At 36.7% G+C, this 21,952-nt stretch overlaps 1 protein-coding gene across 2 annotated transcripts in view; it reads left to right on the forward strand.

Moving 5' to 3' along the window:
* NDUFAF2 (NADH:ubiquinone oxidoreductase complex assembly factor 2) overlaps positions 1-21,952 on the forward strand; it is a 251,856-nt gene that overhangs the window by 127,246 nt on the left and 102,658 nt on the right. The window contains exon 2 of one of the 2 annotated variants that reach the window (XM_069096372.1): positions 16,394-16,483. In XM_069096372.1, coding sequence (XP_068952473.1) covers positions 16,394-16,483 — 90 coding nt within the window. The remainder of the gene's footprint in view (positions 1-16,393; positions 16,484-21,952) is intronic. The other variant, XM_069096373.1, reaches the window with a different exon arrangement.

Consider the following 21,952-nt stretch of genomic DNA (forward strand, 5'->3'; position numbering starts at 1 on the left):
TCTTGATTTCTCATAAAGTCATTAGTTTCCATTTGCTGCAATCTCATTCTGAAGCAATGATTGTCCTCAGTAAGCTTTTGAGATTCTTTTTCCATCTGGCAAATTTGGCTTTTTAAGGCATTCTTCTTCTCATTGCCATTTTGAGCCTCTTTTGCCATTTGAGTTAGTCTATTTTTTAAGGTGTGATTTTCCTCAGTCAGGTTGTTGACTCTCATTTCATAATTTTCTTGCATTGTTCTCATTTCTCTTCCCAATTTTTCCTCCCCTTCTCTTATCTGCTTCTTAAGGTCCTCTATGGCCTGTAACCAGCTCTTATTTTCCTTTGAAGCTTTTGGTGTAGGAGTTCTGACTTCACTGTCTTCCTCCTATTCCATGCTTTGCTCCTTTTTGTTCCCCAAATAGCAGTCTAATGTTGGAATCTTCTGTCTGCTTTGTTTTCTTTGCCTGGTCATGTTGCCCCACAGTCACTTGACCTCTGGGCTTTTTGCCACAGTAGTACTCTGCCACCAGACAGGGGAGCTTTCGTCCCAAATGCTGGGGTTTTCTCAGCTGCTGGAGGTATTAGATGGGTGCCCTCTCTGAGGTCTCCACAAGCTATGGCAAGCTGGACACACACCCCAGGACCTCCACCCTAGACTGCAATCTAGATCCAAGGTTAAAGCAAGAGCAATTACTCCTCAAACTGTTGCTTGGTCCTCTTACACTCTGCAGGCCAGGAGCTGAAGCTGCCAAGTGTTGCTGGCTAGCTGTGCTGGGAGTCTCAGAGGCTTCTGGCCCCAGGGGCAAAAGCCACGCCCTCCCACTTACTGGGTCCCAAAGTCCAGACTGTACTGACCTCTCACTTTGTCCCTAGCATCTGTGTGTTGATAAATCTGGAAATGGCCACAGCTGCTGCTGATTTGGAGTCCCTCTGGCTGGTGGGTGGTCAGGCCCGCCCTGGGGCTAAAGCCTTGATGTGGGGCTGGGCTCGGCTTCCAGAGCCCTGCGCTGGCGATTCCTGCAGGCCTGTCCTCAGCGGGAGGTTAGTTTCTCTGTGTCATTTTGTGGGTTCTGCAGCTCCAAAGTTTGTTTAGAGTCCCCTTTTTACATGGATTGGGGAAGGTGGAAGCCGGAGCAGCAGGGAGGTTCTGCTTCTACTCTGCCATCTTGACTCTGCCCCCAGAAAACCTACATTCTTAATGGCTGCTTAGATGGAATAACTTTGGTAGCACTGGTTTAGTCTTGGGGAAACTATTGCCTTCTTGAAATTTATTGCTGTATTATTGACATAATTAGTTCATTTTCCTCTTGTATGGCTTCTGCTGAAAAAGTGTGCTCAATATGTTTTGCTTTCAGAAAAACTCCAGTACAAAATGCAAACTTGTAAAAGAAAAAAAGCTAGTGGAGAATGAGTTTAGCATTGAATTTTTTTTTTATTTAGTCAGTTCCCCTTGGTTAATCAGTTAATAGGGAAGCTGTCATTCATAGGAAAGAATCTTTGGCTGAACAGTTTTCAAGTAGTGCTTAGATTTTCACAAATTTTCAGCTGATGAATGAAAAAATACAAAGTTCAAAAGGTTGACATATCAGGGGCAAATATGAACATTTGTAGAAAGGATAGTGGAAATATTTAGTAGTTGTTTGACCCTGGGCAAATCACTAACCTCTTTTAGCCTCAGTGTCTTCATCTGTAAAGGCCCCTAATATGTTTCAGGGGAGGCATTTTAATAACTGAGAAATATATTCCAGAAAAACCCAGTTTAATAGTCATATGAAAAAAATATTTGAAAACACTAATAATTAGAGAAATGTGCATTATTTTTGCATATCTCTTGTGAACGACATCAGAACCTCTAAGATCACCATCATCTCTTCTTCCCCCAGATTTAGAAAATAAAGAAAAATAAAATGAGAGAAATGGAATTCCCCCTCCACCATATCAGTTTCTTTTTTTTTTTTTCATTTCCACTAATCTTAATCATGACATTCTTTAAGACTAGATGAAGGAGTCAAGGTGAGTACCACAGTCTTCCCGTTTTGAAGTGTTCTATGGGTTGCTAGTAATTGCCATTTAGCTCACAAAGAAGAAGCAAAGCTCTTTCCTGGTAATAATAGCTGGCATTCATATAGCACAGTTACCTAATGTGGAAGCAGCTATAGATGTCATTCCCAGTCATATGAATTGGTAAATTAAAGGTGGACAAAGTTAAGTACTATGCCCATGGTCACTTAATCAAGTATTAGAGTTTGGGAACCTAGATCTTTATTGACTCCCATATTTCTCACTCTGTTCACTATATCCTTCTCCCTACTCCTTCCTTCTTCCTCCTCTCAGATAAACCCTATAAAAATTATGATAAAACCTTTCCCAAATGATTCTACTGAAGGAGAAAAAAGAGAGGTGTTTAAAGAGTAAACATGACATCACAGAGAGCTTTTAAGAAACATGTACATAACATTGAGGTTAGGGAAGGAAACAGGATGATTTTTTTTAAAATAATAAACTAGTCCTGTATGACTAGTCTCAAGAAGATTAAAGCATAGAAAGATCTGAGATTTGGATAAATGCTCAAGATAATAAAGAATCTAGCTCATAACCTTTGACTCCACAGCCAGTGTTCTTTCCTTTGGCTTTTCATTAATTCCTTCAATTACAGCTTTTTATTCCTCTTCAATCAGTAAATTCCTCTTGGAATGTTCTTTTGACAAGAGCCTCAATTCAAGTTCAGTTTTTAGGGCAAATGCTAGCAATTTTGCTCAATGTAAGGGTCAGATACAGACCTTACCTATGTTCTCACCTGAGCCTCTCACTTTGAATCCAAAGGGAATGTTCAGTTGAAAGGTTCTCTTTTATTTTTTCAGATAAATGTTCCTCCCTATATTGAAGAAGTAGGGTTTCTGTAACTTTTGTGACCTTGAAATCATCCAGGTTACAGAGTAATTCCCCCCTTTACAAGTAAGTACCACTCTTGTCTTATGCTTGTTTCTCTTCCTTCTCCATTCTTCTTTCCCTTGCTGCAGAGACAAATCTTAAGTGTTAAACGTGATCTCACTATATGATGTTATATTGTAGACTCTTGGTAAATGTTTAATTGGTTTGAGAGCTGATGTGGTATAGTAGATAAAGTGCTGGTATTGGAGTCAGGAAGACTTGGGTTTATATACAACATTAGATGATTACTAATTGTGTGACCCTCAGCATATCATTTAAAGTCTTTGGGCCTCAAGGTCCTAATCAGTAAAATGAGGAAGTTAGGTTTAGCCTAAGGTTCTTAATAGCTCTAAGTCTGTGATCCTTTTAATTCCTCCTTTGCTAATATTCTGGTGACAGTTCTAATAATAATGTACTTTTTATTGAGTTCTTGGTTGGGTGTTTCTGTTCTCAAAAAATATTCAATGCTGTTTTTTTCATATAGTTAGTGCATTATATAAAGCATAATTGAATCAAAAAGTAAGTAGGAAAGTAACTTTTATTATTATTAAACATTGTTTTTTGTTGTACTCAGGGAAAATGAAAATAAGCCTCATTCTTATCTGTGGGCTAGTCACTCAAGTACCTTGGGGACAGGCTTAGGAAGTAGAGCATTTAGCATTAATGCTTATTTTAATGTTAGCTCCAGCAAATTGTTGAGGCACTCAACAGCATCTCTCCATTGATCTGACTATTAAAGGGATCATGCTTCTCTTTTACCAAATGGCCTTATAAGCCAAGCTTAGGTTAACTTTTATTAAAAGTTAAACTTAACTTTTGTCAGTTAGCGGTAACCTTCCATAGTTTTCCTAAGTCTAAAAGGAGAACCTCCCAACTTCAGCCTAAATTGTTTAAGGCATTTGAGGCCATCTGGGATTATATAGTGATTCCTGAACTGTCTTCTGACATTAAAAAAAAAAAAAAAGTCATGTCTGCCTAGAGTTTAAGTGCCATTTATTTAGGATTATATATGAGCACGACTGTAAAAATGGATCCTTTCTAACCATTCATCAAAGAATTTGAAGTTTTCATTCCATAGCAGATGGAACAAAAGAGCAAAGAAAGTTTGCCTCAAGAGCAATTTATTAAATGTGAAGTGAAAAAAAATCAGAATAGACTTGTTTCCTTTCAAATTTTGTTCTTCAAAATTGCCTTATTATTGATCGTAACATGCTATACAGGGTTCTCGAATGAGTTCATTTTTCTTCTATATCACCAATTTAAGTGGATCTCTGAATAAGACCCAATACTTCATATAAAAAAAAGTCCTCATTCATGCTGAAAGTGAGTTAAATAATTTGTTTCCTTGGCTACTTCTTCCTTTTGCTATTAGATAGCTTTGAAATAATATCTAGATAATTCTCACTGAGGAGAATTATCCATTACTCGTTTATCCATTTTAAATTGAGAAAAACAAAAAGATAAATGCTTAGATGCTTCTTTCCTGGTGATTTGGTTTTCAGCCTGTTTCCTTATTCCCTGGCTAGTGCTTACTCAGATCATTTCAATTAAAAGAACTGGGTTGGGTTAAAATTATGAATGTTATTTAATCAAATAGAATACCCAAAGCTGTTGGAAACAGAAATGGCATTTGTTATTTATATTCAATTAAAGTAAGAAATTGAAGTTGCCAAATTAAATATTCTTTCATGAGTAAATTTTCCGAAATGATAGGTGAGAATGACAAAGTCTGGTATAGTCACATCAGGGAAATTTGTTTTCAAAAGCAGATTCCCAGGTGAATCTTGTTAAACCATTATGCTTGGGCTAATTAAACCTTAGATGAATGTGAACTCTATACTCACGTATGAGCTCTTTTTGTAGCTCCCATGTTGTTTCTTGAAGAATTTATAATGATAAAGTATCCTCCTCACCTTCACTTAGACATGACATCTTACAACAAGAAAGTACTCAGTGGTGAAAAGACCAATTTGGGAATTATATGCAAACTTAGGTTTTGACTAGAGTTGACTTAAGGGAGAATTTAAAGTAAGCAGAAGAATACTTAAAAAGGACCCTATTCTCAAAGGCTCGTTTGTATACCAAGTTTCTTTGACATAGACTTGTCTTGACTTTGACATAGACTTGACATATGACTATGTGTTATCTATCTGGTAGAATCAGGATAATGAAATATTAGTGCTTGAAAAAAGTATATTTTGGTGACGTCTTTTGTCTTTGAGTCACAGTCATTTGTTAGCTTCACCATCTCTAGATTGAATCCTCTTATAACAAAGAAAAAATTCTACAAAAGCATCCAATAAAGAGAAAGATATATATACACACACACACACACACACACGCGCGCGTGCGCGCGCTCTTAGTGAGTGAGAGTTATCTCATGGTAATCTTCCACACTTTGAGTGTTGTTGTTTTTATTTCATTATGCAGAATTCCACTTCTTTTTAGTAATCTGTTCATTTGCAGTGTTATCCTTGTACATATTGTATTCTTAGTTCTGCTTATTTCACTGCATCAGTTAAAACAAATCAATGTTTTTCTGAATCCCTTAGATTTTCAATTTCATCCTCCTTAATAATATTTCTTTACATTTATATGCCATAATTTTTTCAGTCATTTTTCAGTTGATAAGCAATTAATATTTTTACTTAAATTCATAAAATTACATATTATGGATTGAAGCCAGTTTTAAGTTTCTTTATTAAAATTTTTGTGTGTGTACTTTTAATCTTATATGTTAATGCTTAAGCATTATTCTCATGCAATAGAGATTATAACTGTGTAGTATGTGTCGGCTTTTTCATATGACCTTATGTAACAACAGTTTCTGGGATTTATTAGAGGTCCATATTTATTGGGTTTGTTGTGGCATCTCTAGAAAAATTACAGAAAATCACTAAATTCATTGGAAATTGTTGTTTAGTCATAAAATTACTTAAAAAATTATTTAAAAAATAAAAAATTACTTAAGCTATAAAAAGATATGCAGTTTCTATATCAGGCTCTGTCTTCCAAATGGGTTGGTTAACAACTGTAGATAACTGTAGTTTATGTAAAAATAGGGAAAGAGAGATATGATGACTTACCAAAGCTCAATGAAACAATTACTTTTAAAATCACTGGAAAATATACTCATTGATTAAGCAGGGTAATCCTGTGGTTATTTGGGGGATGTTTTTGTCATAGTATAATATGAAGACAACAATTAAAATAAAAACAACAGTCATTTAAATTGGCACTCTGGGTAGGGATAAGGGAAAGAATACAGTGGGGATATTTTTATTTAACAATAGTAGTGTATTCCAGATATTTTTGTTAGCAAATATTTCCCTTCCCATATTCTATATCCCTCTCCCCCACCCCACAACTGCCTTCTTGCTATTTCTAAAGAAGATGACATTTTAGTTTGGACTTGAAGGAAGCCAAGGAGGGAGATCATTCCCGGATGCTGAGTAGCCAGAGAAAACACTCAAAGTCAGGAGTGTCTTGTTTATGGAACAGCAAGGAGGCCTGTGTCACTGGATTAAAGCTTATTTGGCAGGGAGTAAGCTATAAAAAGACTGGAAGGGTTGGGAAGGGAGAGGTGGAAGTTGGTTATGGCTATGAATGTCAGAGAATTTGATCCTGGAGGTGATAGGAAGCCATTGGTGTTTATTGAGACAATAGGAAACAATTGGAATTTTTTTTAATGACATGATTAGACCTGCCCTTTAGGAATATCACTTTGGCAGCTGAATGGAAGATGAATTGACGTGAAAAGGGACTTGTGGCAGAGATAACCAATAGGCTATTGCAATAGTGCAAGCCTGAGATGATGAGATGCTGCATCATGATGATGGTAGTATTGGATGAGAGAAAATGACATAGTCGAGACATATTGCAAAGGTAAAATCAACTGACTTTGGCGAGACATTGTATATGGGATGTGAAAGATATTGAAGTAAAAGCGGACACCTAGGTTCTGAGCCTGAGGGACTGAAGGGTGGTTGGTACCCTCTAGAGTAATGGGAAGTTTGGTAGATTTGAGAATCATCTACATAGAAGTGATTGTTGAATACTTGAAGCTGATAAGATTGTCTTAAAAGATATTAAAGAGGAGGCATACAAGAAAGATACTCAGTTCATTTATACACAGAGGGCTATAGTGGTAATAGCAGCGATGTGGCACAGTAGATAGAATTCTGGACCTGGAGTCAGGAAAACCTGAGTTCGAATGTGACCTCAGATACTTCCTAGCTAAGTAACTCTGGGCAAGTCACTTTGTCTTGTTTTATCGTCTGTAAAATGGGCAGGAGAAGGAAATGGTAAATCACTCCATTATCTTTGCCAAGAAAACCCCAAATGGGGTCCTAGAAAATGACTGAAATGACTAAACAAGAACAATAATGGATGATCCTGCAAAGGAGACTGAAGAGTGCAGATACGTGAGAAAAGAATCAGGACATAGTAGTATCAGGAAATCTCAGGAAGGAGACAGTGGTAAATTGTGTCAGATGCTTTAGAGAGGCCAAGAAGGATGAACACTGAGAAAAGGCTATTGGATTTAGCAATGAAAGGAACATTTATATACTTGCAGAGTGTAGTTTTAATAGTGTGGGATAAGTCTGAAGCTAGATTACAAAGAGTTGAGAAGTGAGTTTGAGGGAAGAGAGTAGTAATTGAATGAAGGTAACTTTTTCTAGGAATTTGGCTGGAAAATCACATAGGATGATAATTTGAGGCAAAGGTAAGGTAAAATTAGAGGTGTTTTTTTAAAGGTATTGGTAATCTGACTATGTTTATAAGCAGCCAGGAAGGAGCCAGTGGATAAAGTAAGGCTAAAAATGAGGGCACCAGAGAAGATGATTAAAGGGGCAGGCTCCTGATATAGATGACACAAGTAGAAGGGTTGGAATTGATTGGAAACCCTCTCCCCATACTCTGAGTGTGGAGCAAAAGAGGAAAGCATGATGGGTGGATGTTGAGGTAAGCTGCTTTGAAAGATGAAATTTGAGAGGAGTTCTTTATAAGGATAGCCTCGATTTTTGTTTTAAGTGTAGTATGCTGTGTAGCTTAAGAAGACTTGTTTTTTGTTTTTAATTTTTGTCTTTATAAGGATAGCCTTGATTTTTGTTTTAACTGTAGTATGCTGTGTAGCTTAAGAAGACTTGTTTTTTGTTTTTAATTTTTTGTCTTTATTAATGTTTGTTTACTTTCCTCATCCCTCACTCTCCACCATGGCAGCATGCAATCAAGTATAGGAACTATATGCAAATACTTGCACATTAGACATTAGTCGGGTTATAAAGAAGGATTGTAACAGATGGAAAATGGGAAAAGAGGAAACAAAATCAAACAAGAAAAAGAAAGAGAGCAGGTAATTTGCTTCAATCTACATTCAAATTTTGTTCTTTCTAGTTTTTACTTTGAATGTAGACATCTCTTTCCATCATGAGTCTTTTGGAGTTGTCTTATAACCCTTCATTGCTGAGAAGAATCCAGTCTATCAAAATTGGAGAAGACCAGTTATTTAATATGCTACTATATTCATTTGAGTAACTGTTCTTTTTTAATTATTCATTTAGCAGTATAGTCTGTGAGTTTGTCACATTTGCCATTATTTTAGGGTTTTTTTTTTCATTTTACCAAACTTTTGAACATAGTGGGATATCTGGAACTAAATTTTTGTGAGGCTGTTTATGTCATTTAATTAATCACTTCATAATTAGCCAATTTTGCCATAGTTTGAAATTGTAAAATGAAATTTAAGATTGTCTCCTAATTCAGAAATACTGCAGTTGGTCTAAATCTCTATTGCTAATGCAATTTTCCACCATATATCTCTTACGCTACATGCTTACCTTTGTTTCCCTTTACCTTTCCATCTTCAGATGATCAGGCTGTACTCTGAGAGTGGAAATAAATATAACATTGTATTGGCACACACCACATTATGTATGAGGCTTACTTATTTAGGAGTATAAAGAATATTGTTTCTTTTTATGCCAGTAGTTTACTTGTATTTGTTTGCTTTTGTTAGCTAACTTCACTGCAAAGTGGAAGATTTTAATTACAGTAATTAAATTTCCTCTTATTGTAAAAGAAGCTTTTTAAAACCTGGATTTTCCATGCCATCTATCTTAAAGCCTATTTAATTTGGACAAAAAGTTTTCAGCCCCTTTGGATTGAACAGTTAAGACATGTTAAAACACGTCTGTCATGATTCAGACAGATAGTTAAAACGATGTTGCATAATGCTTGTTTCTTATGATTTCATTTTTGAAGGCTTGTGTTCTTATTCAGAAATGTGCTTTGTAAATTGGAGATAAGACTCTCTCTACAAAGGATTATAGAATGTGTGCTAGGTGAATATATATTGCTTCCAAAAGCCGATTCTTTGTACATTAATTAAAATTTTAAACAACTACCTTTATTTTACTTCCCCATAGTAGATGCATCTTATTTCTATGAGTTCAAATCATTTTCCCCCCATTATTTGGATTTTTCTTTTTAATCCTTACCTGGTATGGATCAGTGTGAAGGTTGTATTTTCTATAGAAATCAGGGCATTACCTCTTTGCATTTTGGAGAGTAAATAATATCTCTTCATGTGGTACTCAAGTTTTCCCTTTTATCTCTTAAGAGAGCACTAAAATATATTCAACTTTTGATTAGCCACACTGATGGAGGAGAGGGAGGTTATGGATAATGCCCAACAATAAGTATTTCTAAATCCTTTATGCATGACTTTGGAATATAGTCAGAAACCCTTTTTAGTCTTAATTATAAATCTTTCTAGAGAAATAGACATATGTGACATATGTTTTTGTTACATGCAACAAAGATACTCTTTAGACCTTTAGAATATGCTTTAGTCTGAGTATTTTTCATTACTACCAGCCCCATGTTTTTGACAGTAAATAGGAATAAAGACATTTATTCATCATCTGCGTGGGAAGAGTAAACACACTTATTTTAGTAGTCTTTTCTATTGCTTAACTTATAGGACTATTTTTGTTTACTTTCAGTTTCATATCTTACTAACATTTCCCTCTAGTCTTTTTAAGGCAAAGACATATTTAAGCAAAATACTGTGTTATATTAAAGTAGGAAGATTCATGTGGCAGTTTTTGAGTATTACTCTGATACCTGTTTTGGTCTTTGAAACCCTTGGTACCTAAAAGATAAAGGTCATAACCTGATGCAATTTATGGCAAGTATTTTAGAATCACAAAGTAAAATTATGCAATGGAGTGGGAAGGGGAAAAGTCATCCTTCCCTACCATCCAAAGTTTTTTTAGACCATCATGAGCCAAAAGGAGGAGTAGAAAAAATGTATAATGTCCTTATTTCCCATGTCTGGGTGTCTGGTGTGATTGGAAAGAACTAAATTGCCTTCAGATATATTGGGGAGCATATGGATCACTGATTAGGTGCTAATGAAAGAGTTTAAGTTATTGAACCTCTCTAGGACTCAATTTCTTCAAATTAGAAAGGTGAACTAAAAGGTCTACCTGAGGGTCTAGTCAGAGATCTATTTCCTCTGTTTTTATGCTTGGTTAAATGATAACAAGAAGAGATATGTTAGACTGACAAGATTTTAGAATATACTAAATCTTTCTGTATGGGATTCTGGGAAATATGGAGTGTTAGTAAAGTTTGGGTGGGCTGGTAAATGTCTCAGCAGACTGGAGTTATGCAAGTGTATTGGTAAGGTCACATAAATGAATGTCCTGTATAAAACAAAAGTATCAAATCCAAAGTTAGTGTTTGCATGCCAACTAAAACATATGGTAATTGTGTAAAATCACAGAATTTTATGGTTTGGAACACCCAAATTCATCACTATAGGGGAGAGAAAGTTGCTCATAATAGATATGGACAAAATGTTAGCTTTTAAGTAGGAGGTTCCTTTTTCCAACACAGCCAAATTACTTCCTAATTTGTGTTCATTTTATTCTCAGTATTTCAGAGAGACATAGACCTGGAAAGGCAGGGATATGATAAATCCGGGTCCAGGTTATTCTAGTGATGATAACATCTAACACTTATATAACACTCTAATATTTACAAAAGGCTTTACTAATATTATTATATTTGATCCTCACAACAACCCTGGGAAGTAGGTGTTATTATTAGCCTTATTTTACCGATAAGATAACTGAGGGGGACTGGGTTTAAGTGACTTGCCCAGGGTTATACAGCTAGTAAGTGTCTGAGGTGAAATTTGAACTCAAGTCTTTCTTGACTCTAGTCAAGCATTCAATATTCACTCATTTATTCCGTCGTCTATCTGTTTATTTATGTTGGTCCACTGCACCATCTCAAATTTATATATGTCACTTTAACATTTACAAGACACTTTCCTCACAGCCACCTTGTGGAGGAGATAATGCAAGTAATAGTGTCTCTCTAAGAAAACTGAGACTCGGAGTTTCTGACATATCCAGGGTGATGTAGCTAATATTAGAGCTGGCATTCAAATTCAGTTCTTTCCTGATTCCAGGTCTGTCACACTTGACACTATACTATGGTGTGTCTCTTTAAGTGAAGGGTAAAATAAAGTAGGAATTACAGGATGCAGAGTTTTGTGGTGCATTTTGCATAGTCTCCTCTGTCTTGCTCTTCATTTTTCATTTTTCTTACATGAAAAGGAAGTTTCAGAATCTAATAATACAGAAAAAAATGCTTTTAAAAATGCCTTCGCCATAAAACTTGTTGGAAGGAGTTTATATATAGTTAATTATTTGATTATTCATATTCTAAGTACTCCATCTTATTGCCGACTGTTCCTACTTTTAGATAAACTGTATTGCTGGAAACCACTTCTCAAAGCAGATTCACCTTTGTTCTTTTTTTAAAATGCTGTTGTTGTTTAATTGTTTTAGTCGTGTCTGACTCTTCATGACCCCTTTTGGGTTTTTCTTGGCAAAGCTACTAGTGTGGTTTGCCATTTCAATTCTCTAGCCCATTTTACAGACGAGGAAACCAAGGCAAACAAGGTTAATTGACTTTCCCAGGGTCACACAGGTAGTAAGTGTCTGAGGCAGTATTTGAACTCAGGAAGATCAGTCTTTCCTACTCCAGGCCCAGCGCTCTATCCCCTGTGCCACCTTAGCTGCCCTTTTAAATGCTGTATTGGTGCTTTTTGTACTGTTTATACTGCTCTCACTTATCAATCCATCCCCCTCCCCATTGGACCTTCCCTTGTAGCAGAAAAAAAATTCAATTAAACAAACTCACACTGATCATGTCTGATAGCATGTGCCCTGTTCTTCACTGACTTTCTACCCAGAAGTACTCTGGAGTCAGAATTGATCAAGGGCACCTTCTGAATTCTGATCTCTTATGGTGTTTTATTCTTTTACATTATTGTAGCCATTGTGTGTCCTGCAGGCTTGTGCTTCAAGTTTGTGGGTGAGGTTACTACCCAGTCCTCTCACTGTGATGACTCATCCTGGAGCTCCTCTTTTCCTATTTGAGGTGAAAGAGTAATTTTTCTCTTATCAAACAAAGAAAGAAAAGGAGAATAAATGGGAGTAAAAGGGATCAGTAGGCAGTAAAGAACCTATTAGAACTGAAATAGTTTCTGTGTCAATGAAAGAGAGGACTAGAAACAGAGTTTGGGTCCTGTCCTTTACCCCAAGAGATTCCTTGGGAAAAGGCCCCCAAGCCACACCCTCAACTCCCTTAGTAGAAAGAGACAGAGTCTCCCAGGGCATTAGGTATCAGTAGAAGGAAATGGGACCCAAAAGTAAGAAGCAAAAACAGATAAGTAAAAGATCAAGAGAGAATACAACTAGTTCAGAAGCAGATAAACCAATAGAAAAACTAATACAGCATAACTCAGTGCACATTGATAAAGTGCCTGCTCTGTGCCAGGCACTATCCTAAGTACTGAAGAAGGAAATACAAATGAAAAGTTAGTCTCTGCTCTCAAGGAGCTTCTAGTCTGATGGGGGAAACAGTCCATTTAAAAAATGCTGAAAAGGGGGTGGGGTGCCACATGGGGCCATGATGATGATGATGGTAGAATCAAAATGAAGCAGAATTGGTGATGTTATAAGGACAGAAAGGAAAAAAAAAAACAACACAAAAAGAGACAAAAACACAATGAACAAATACTATAATATGAGGGAAAATTTCCTGACCAAAAAGAGAGTTCTCACTTCCCAAAAACCATGGAACAATAGCAAAGTGGTCCCTATTTAAAAGAGAAATAAATGTGTTAAAAAAAAAAAAAAGAGGAAGAAGAAGAGAGCCCATTGATTGGGGAATGATCAAAAAAGTTGTAGCACATAATAGAATATAAATGCTCCAGAAAAAAAACTATCAATTTGAAGAATGCAAAGAACTATGAGGAGAATTATGCAACTGATCCATAGTGAAGTAAGAACTAAGAAGACAAAAAAGTAGTTGTGCTTTATTTCTCACTGGCTGTCACTATCCTGTCTACTCTTAATAGCTTTCCAAACCCATCCTGGATGCTCCTTTTTTTTTTTTTTTTGATAGTGGTCAAGGTTGGGGATGGGGGTGTTGTCCTTAGCTTTCCTTGTTAACCTTAGTTCTCCTGACACTTTTTTATAGAAATCTGCCAGTCTTTTGTATTTATCTTATAGGCAGCTAGATGGCATAGTGAATAGAGCATGGAATCTGGATTTAGGAAGACCTGAGTTCAAATTTGCCTCATAGCTGTGTGACCCTGGGCAAGTCATTTAAATACTGTTTGCTTCAGTTTCTTCAACTATAAAATGTAGATAATATATATCTTTATATATTATAATATATTATATATTAATTAAAATTATAATATCAGCTATAAAATAGAAGATAAATAATAATAAACCTATCTTCAAGCATCTTTGTGAGGATCAAATGAGATAATATTAGTAAAACTCATGGCATTTTGGGCATTATATAAATGCTAGTTATTATTATTCTCTTCTTTTTACCCTTGCTTCTGTCTTCTGGAAATCTAAATTGGTCAGTGAATTTCATGTGTCTTTTTTGGATAACTCATCCTTTCCTTCTTTATAAAAATCATCTTTGTGTCCTCAGAATGTCCATTTTGAGAGCTTCCCCAACCTTCTCTGTAAAATGAAATGGTCAAGCTCCCGTCATCCCCTTAAGATACAGTAACCTAACTGTTATCCTCAACTCTTCACTCTCTCCCCAACCCCATATCCAATCTGTTCCTGAGACCTGTTATTTTCACCTGTGTAACATATCTCAAATACCATGTTTCCCCGATAATAAGACCTATTCCGAAAATAAGCCCTCCCCTTACTGTGTAAGATTCCTCTAAAATAAGCCCTCCCCTGAAAATAAGCCCTATTCAGATTGCTACTGTAGTGAAGGTGATCCCCTGCGCTACACGCTACATTACGGTACCCTCTGTATGCACCGTCCCCCCCCACCCCGGTGAAACGCATGCCGCGCTCTGAGCTGCATCCAATCAGAGCTGCAGCAGTGAGCGCATCATCCTGTTCTTCCCCAGTGATTTGCTTGCTGGTACATTTTTTTGTTCACATTTACCTGTTTATTAAAATTGCTGTCAATGTTCATTAAAATAAGCCCTCCCCTGAAAATAAGCCCTCTGGTGTTTTTCTGTCCAAAAAAATAATAAGACAGTGTCTTATTATCGGGGAAACACGGTAGTATATCTGGGTAGTAAGAAGCGCACACTTTTGAAAAGGGACAGGGTCAAAGGAGAAAATAGAATAAATGGGAGATGGGATAGGATGGAGGAAAATATAGTCTTTCACAAGACTACTATGGAAATGTTTTACATAACTACATGTGTATAACCTATATTGAATTGCTTGTCTTCTCAGTGGGGGTGGGTGAGGAGGAAAGAAAGGAGAGAATCTGGAACTCAAAGTTTTAAAAACAAATGTTAAAAAATTGTTGTGACATGCAACCAGGAAATAAGATATATAGGCAGTGGGGTATAGAAATCCATCTTGCCCTACAAGAAAGTTAGGGGTAAAGGGGCAAGGGGAAGGATGGGGGGGATATAAGAGAGGGCAGACTAGGGATAGGAGTAATCATATGCTTGCCATCTTGAGATGGGGGTAGGGTAGATATGGGGAGAAAATTTGGAACTCAGAAATGAATGTTGAAAACTAAAAATAAATAAATTCTGGAAAGAAAAATAGGCCTCCTTCTGTCCTGTGATACTGCCATCACTGATGCAGGTCCTCCTCACCTCAGGCCTAGAGTATTACAGTAGCTTGTTGGTAACTTGGTCTGCTCCAGTCTTTCCCCACTCCAGTCTATCCTCCATTCAATCTAAAGGGCAGATCTGACCATATCCACTTTATACTCAAAAAATGTACCTCACACACACACACACACACACACACACACACACACACACACACACACACACACACCTTTCTGGTCTCCTTGTACCTTACAGTCTACCACATGTTCCACAAGCAAGATACTCCATCTTTCGGTTCTGGATATTTTTACTGGTTGGTTGTCTCTCTGTTTCTGAAAGGATCTTCCCCTTTATCTCTGCTTCCTGGCTTCCTTGGTTTCCTTCAAGTTTCAGCTAAAAGCCCACCTTCTTCAGGGAACCTTTCCTAATCTCTTTTAATTCTGGTCCCTTCCTTCTTTTCATTATTTCCTATTTATCCTGTAAATAACTTGTTTGTACATATTTCTTTGCCTTTTGTCACCCCCATTAGACTGTGAGCTCCTTGTCTTTTGCTTTTCTGAGGACACCAGTGCTGAGCACTGTGCCTGTCACAAAGAAAGTACTTAACAAACATTTATTGACTACCTGACTGACTCCCTACTAATCATTAGCCTGGAAATCTACCAAGGGATGGAACATCTCTAGCAGATCAGAAATGGTAATTTAACTATACCAAAAGAGAACAAGCTGCAAAGTCCTCTTTAGGAGTGCCACACTGCAGCTCCCCACTCTTAGCTACCTCATGATAGGCATTGTTATGAAAAGAACATAGATGGGAAGTCAAGATAAAGAAATAATTCAGAAGCAGACCCAAAATTATTGTTAAGCTCATAACATTCCCCAATAAATTAACTGCATTGAAACAAATTCGAGTTTTGAAAAAAAGCATTATGTTAAAACTGACTGTTCAGCACCTAGATTTTCAAACAAAAGGTACTACCAAAATTTCTTGTAAGTTAATTCTTTTCATTTGCCTACATAAAGAGGGAAGTTTGGGTTTTTTTTTTTCTGTAGCATTTTGAAATTTGAAACAGCCCCAGTTTGTATCCCTACTTTCAGATAAAAACCTACCTGTCCTTTTGACAGTAACTTTGTTTCTTGTTGTAGTGTCCTAAGTGGTGACATGTTAGCTGACAGTAATTAACAGCATTATGTTGTATCAGGGTATTTCCCAGGACTGCTTCTTCCAGTGGGGGTGGGTGAGGAGGGAAGAAAGGAGAGCATCTGGAACTCAAATTTTAAAAACAAATGTTAAAAAATTGTTGTTATATTAAATATATTCCTTGTGTATTTTGTAGGACAGACTCTGCGAGAAAGAAGATTCATGGAAGCAAGAAATATGAAAGAAGTAGACTACAGAGAAGGAGATATTCCAATAGAATGGGAAGGTACTTTTTTTTCTTTTTGTAAACTATGTGACTGTAGCAGCAACCACACTGGCATACCCAGGATGATTGTTAGCACAGGTTCTTAGATCTGCTTTACTAGAAAAGATACCTGTTCAAGGGGTCAGCAATCTTTTTTAATTACATTAGTTCAGCGGGAAAATCAGCACCCTGAACTTCACAGAAAATCCAAACAAAGAAAGATGTTTGTGACTATAGATTTAACTGTGAGTATTCACATGTAATCAAGGAGGATGTAGTATCTGTCTTTGTTTGAAACAACGTGTAAACATATCTACTCAACAAGGCAATGATTCAATGACATAACTTTGGTTTTATTTATTTGTTTGTTTGTTTATTTATTTGGGCTTTACTTAATTTAGCTTGTTTCATTTCTCTGTATATCACTGTTCCTATTTCCAGACTTTACTACAGTTTGCTAAGAACTGGGGAAGGAAAGGTCTTTTAAGCACAGATACATATTAACCTGAATGTCTCTACTTTGCTTAATTCATCGTATGTCTCATGTGTGATATCCATCTTCAGCTTAAAATGGGAAGAAGTCAAAGCAGGACAAAAAAGCTTGACAGATTTCTAGTTCTTTCTGAACACTATACATTGACTCTCTCAACTTTCTTTGAAATATTACAGACTTCCACAGCATTATACGTATCCATATTCAAACATATACGAAAGGAATACTTTTTAAAAAGAAAATATAGATGAATTTAAAGTATGTGAACTAAGGGACAGCTAGGTGACACAGTGAATAGAGCACCAGCCCTGGAGTCAGGAGACCTGAGTTCAAATTAGGCCTCAGGCTTTTGATGCTTATTAACTGTGTTACCTTGGACAAGTCATTTAACCCCAATTGTCTTGCCTTCCCCTCTCCAAAAAAATTATGTGAACTACTATTGTTCCTAGCTATTTTAAAGTGGTTCTAATTTAAGCTAATCTATTTATTTTCTTATTACTATTTTTAAAATCTTTCCTTTTTATTACTTTGATCTTAAGAGAGCAACAAATATGAACTTGCCTTTACAAAGAACTGGAAAATAGGGGTACATAATAAACTATGAATCTCTATTAAATATACCTTTTTTATATGTATTTCAAATTTAACCTGGTGTTTCTAACAATGCTTTACTTGTATGTCTCCTTTTCAACTTAATTCTCTTTCCTATATGTTTTTACATGATTTATTGACAGTCTTTTCTTAGTTTTTTTATTATTATATGCCCAATTCTCTGAAATAAAAATTCTTTCCTTGTAACAGATAATCACATCAAATCCACACTTTGGCCATACCTACACCTCTAGTCAGTCTATGACCTTTTTGCCAAGAAATGGGAAATGTGTTTCATCATCGAGCTTGTGGAGAATTATTATTGGCCATTGCATTGATCATTGTTCTTCAATCTTTCACTATTGTTTTTGTTTACAGTGTCATAGTCATTATATAAAATATTTTCCTACTTCCACTCACTTTACTCCTCCTTAGTTTTATACAATGAGATAGAAACCTCCCAGTTTGCTCTGCAACCACACCACTTTTGTAATTTCTTATGACTCAGTAATACATTATATTCATATTACATTCATAATTTGATCACCCATTCCCCAGTTTTCCTGAGCAGCCACTTTGTCTCCACTTCTTTTGAAAAATGAAAAGAGGGGCGGCCAGGTAGCACAGCGAGTAAGAACACTGGCTCCAGTGTCGGGATGACCTGGAGATCGAATCCCGGGCTCAGACACTTAGCACCCACCCAGAAACACCTGGCCGTGTAACCTTGAGCAAGTTACTTAACCCCAATTGCTTAGGGGCGGCCAGGTGGCTCAGCAAGTAAGAGCACTGGCTCCAGTGTCGGGATGACCTGGATCAAGTCCGGGCCCAGATACTCAGCACCACACCCAGAAATAACTGGCCATGTAACCTTGAGCAAGTTAGTTAACCCCGATTGCTTACAAAAAAAAAAGAAAAATGAAAAGAGCTACTATAAATATTTTTATGCATATAGATCTTTTTCCTTTGGTCTTTTTGGGGGATAGGTCTAGTAATGGAATTGCTGTGTCAAAGTCACAGTTCATTGATTTTTAGGGGCATAGTTCCAAATTGTTTTCCATATAATAGTTGGACCAACTTATAGCCCCACCCCCAGTAGCTTAATGTGTATATCCTCAAAAGCTCCTTTTTTTGTCATATTTCTGATGAGTGTAAGGTACAACCTCAAAGTTGTTTTATATTTAATTTCTCTGTGAGTTAACATTTTTTCATAATGTTCTTGATAGTTTTCTTTTGGGAGGAACTGTGTGTTCATACCCTTTGACTTTCTATTGAGGAAAGTTTTTTATTTATTTGATTCAGTTCCCTGTTTCTTGGAAATGAGAATTTTATTAGAGAAATTTAGTGCAAATATATACTCCAGTGAATTATATTTTTCTAATTTTTAAATATATCGATTTTGTTTGTGAAGAAACTTTTCAATTTCATGTAATAAAAATTATGCATTTTATCTCCTGTGATCTTTTCTTTAGTTTACTTGTTGAAGAACTCTCCAACTATGGAAAAAAGATAGTAACAGCAAAATAGGTTGTAACAAATATGAAGTTAAGCAAAACAAAATGCTACATTAACTATGTTTGAAAATTGTTATCTCTTTAATTCCATAAGTCCATCATCTTTCTTTCTCAGGCATATTTCATCATGAGTCCTCTGAATTATGGTGGCTCACTGCATTTGAACAGAGTTCTCCTATCTTTCAAAGTCATTATAATGTTTTTGTTTAAATTGTTTTCTTGGTTCTGCTTGTTCCATTCTATAACATTTCATATGTCTTTTCTGGTTCTTCTGAAACTACCCTTTTCATTATTTCTTTTTTTTTTCAAATCCTTTATTAACTTTTGATTTGCATGCATTTCCGCCAGATTTTGAGTTACAAATTTTCTCCCTGTTTTTCCCCTACCCAATGCCTCAAAATAGCAGTCCCACAGAATATCCCCTCGTCCAATCTGCTCTCTCCCATATTTTCTCCCATACCCCTTTAGACTTTTCCAGTAGGGCATGGAGAATCTCTATGCCCCAGTGCCTGTATATCTTCTTGTCCAATTACATGTAAAATAATATTAATAATAGCATATATACATATATATATATATATTTAAACATTTGATTTTAAAACTTTGAATTCCAGATTCATTCCCTTCCTCCCATGTCACCCACCCTTACTGGGAAGATAAACAGTTCAGTATAGGTTGTACATGTGTGGCTAATGCAAAGCAATAACATAGTAGATATATTGTAAAAGACTGACTATATTTCTCTCCCTCCTATCCCACCTCCCACTTGTTCTATTCTCTACTTTGATCCCAACCCTTTTCAAAAGTGGGTGCTTCCAACTTCCCTCCCCCCCAACCTGCCCTCCCTTCCATTATCCCTTCTCTCATCCCTGTCACCCCTACTCTCCTGTAGGGGGAGATACCCTCTTTAGTGTGTATTTCATTCCCTCCCTGAGCCAAATTCACTGAAAATAAAGTTTACCCATTCCCTTTTGCCTTTCTATTCTTCCCCTCCATTGTAACCATTTTCCCTTGCCTCTTTCTATATGAGATAGTTTACCCCTTTCTGTCTCTCTCCATCTCCTCTCATTATATTCCTCTCCCCCCCCTTAATTTCACCTTTTAAGCATCATCCCTTCCTATTAAATTGGTCCTGTGCCCTCTATCTGTGTATACTTGGACACACACACACACACACACACACACACACACATATATATATATATTATATATATATATATATACACGTTAACATATGTATTCATATGCCTGTATACCCTCTGATATAGACATATGTATATATATTTCTATTCCCTTCAACTATTTTCATACTAAGAACAGTTTCATCAGTTACAATGATCGTTTTTCCATGTAGGAATGTTAATTGTTCAACTTTGATAAGTTCCTTATGATATCTTTTCCCTGTTTACCTTCTCATGTTTCTCTTGCTTCTTATATCTGAATGTCAAATTTTCTCTTTAACTCTGGTTTTTTCAGCAAGAATGGTTGAAAGTCCTCATTTCCACTGAATGACCATATTTTCCCCTGAAACATGATACTCAGTTTTGCTGGGTAGGTGACTCTTGATTTTAATCCCAGCTCCTTTGCCCTCCAGAATATCATGTTCCAAGCGCTTCGATCTCTCAGTGTAGAAGCTGCCAGATCCTGGGTTATCCTGATTGTGTTTCCACAATATTCAAATTGTCTCTTCCTGGCTGCTTGTAATATTCTCTCCTTGATCTAGAAGTTTTGAAACCTGGCTATAATATTCTTAGGAGTTTTCTTTTGGGGATCTTTTTTAGCAGGTGATCCGTGGATTCTTTTAACCTCATTTTGTCCTCTGGTTCTAAAACATCAGGGCAGTTTTCTTTGAGAACTTCCTGGAGGATGATTTCTAGGTTCTCACTTTGATCATGGCTTTCAGGTAGTACAATACTTTTTAAATTCTCCCTCCTGGATCTGTTTTCCATGTCAGTGGTTTTCCCATGAGACATTTCACATTGCCTTCTGTCCTTTCATTTGTTTGGATCTGTTTAACAGCATCTTGATTTCTCATAAAGTCGTTAGCTTCCATTTGTTCCAATCTAATTCTGAAGGAATAATTCTCCTCAGTGAGCTTTTGAGATTCTTTTTCCATCTGGCAAATTTGGCTTTTTAAGGCATTCTTCTCCTCATTGCCTTTTTGAGCCTCTTTTGCCATTTGAGTTAGTCTATTTTTTAAGGTGTGATTTTCCTCAGTCAGGCTGTTGACTCTCATTTTGTAATTTTCTTGCATTGTTCTCATTTCTCTTCCCAGTTTTTCCTCTACTTCTCCTACCTGCTTCTTAAGGTCCTCTATGACCTGTAACCAGCTTGTATTTTCCTTTGAAGCTTTTGGTGTAGGAGTTCTGACTTCACTGTCTTCCTCCTGTTCCATGCTTTGGTCCTTTTTGTCCCCAAAATAGGAGTGTGATGTTGAATTTGTCTGTTTGCTTTGCTTCCTTTGCCTGGACATGTTGCCACTCAATTACTTGACTTTTGGGTTTTTTGCCAGAGTAGGACTCTGCCACCAGACAGGGGAGCTTCATGCCAAATACTGTGGTTTTCTCAGCTGCCGGAGGTATTAGTTGGGTGCCCTCTCTGAAGCCTCCACAAGCTCTGGCAAACTGGTCACACACCCCAGGACCTCCACCCTAGACCACAATCCAGGTCCAAGCAGGTTAAAGCAAGAGCGATTACCCCTCAGACTGGTCACTTGGTTCCCCTATACTCTGCAGTCCAGGAGCTGAAGCTGCCTGTATCAGGGGCTGCGCCTGCAGCCCTCAATGTCTTCTTGCTCCGGGGGCAAAAGCCAATGCCCTCCCAGCTACTGAGTCCCAAAGTGAAGACTGCACTGACCTCTCACTTTGTCCTTTGCATCTATGTGTTGATAATTCT

The sequence above is a fragment of the Petaurus breviceps genome, unplaced genomic scaffold (genome assembly GCF_028583685.1).
Source record: "Petaurus breviceps papuanus isolate PSGF00001 unplaced genomic scaffold, PetGlider_PUasm1.0 229, whole genome shotgun sequence".
Classification (NCBI taxonomy): Eukaryota; Metazoa; Chordata; class Mammalia; order Diprotodontia; family Petauridae; genus Petaurus; species Petaurus breviceps.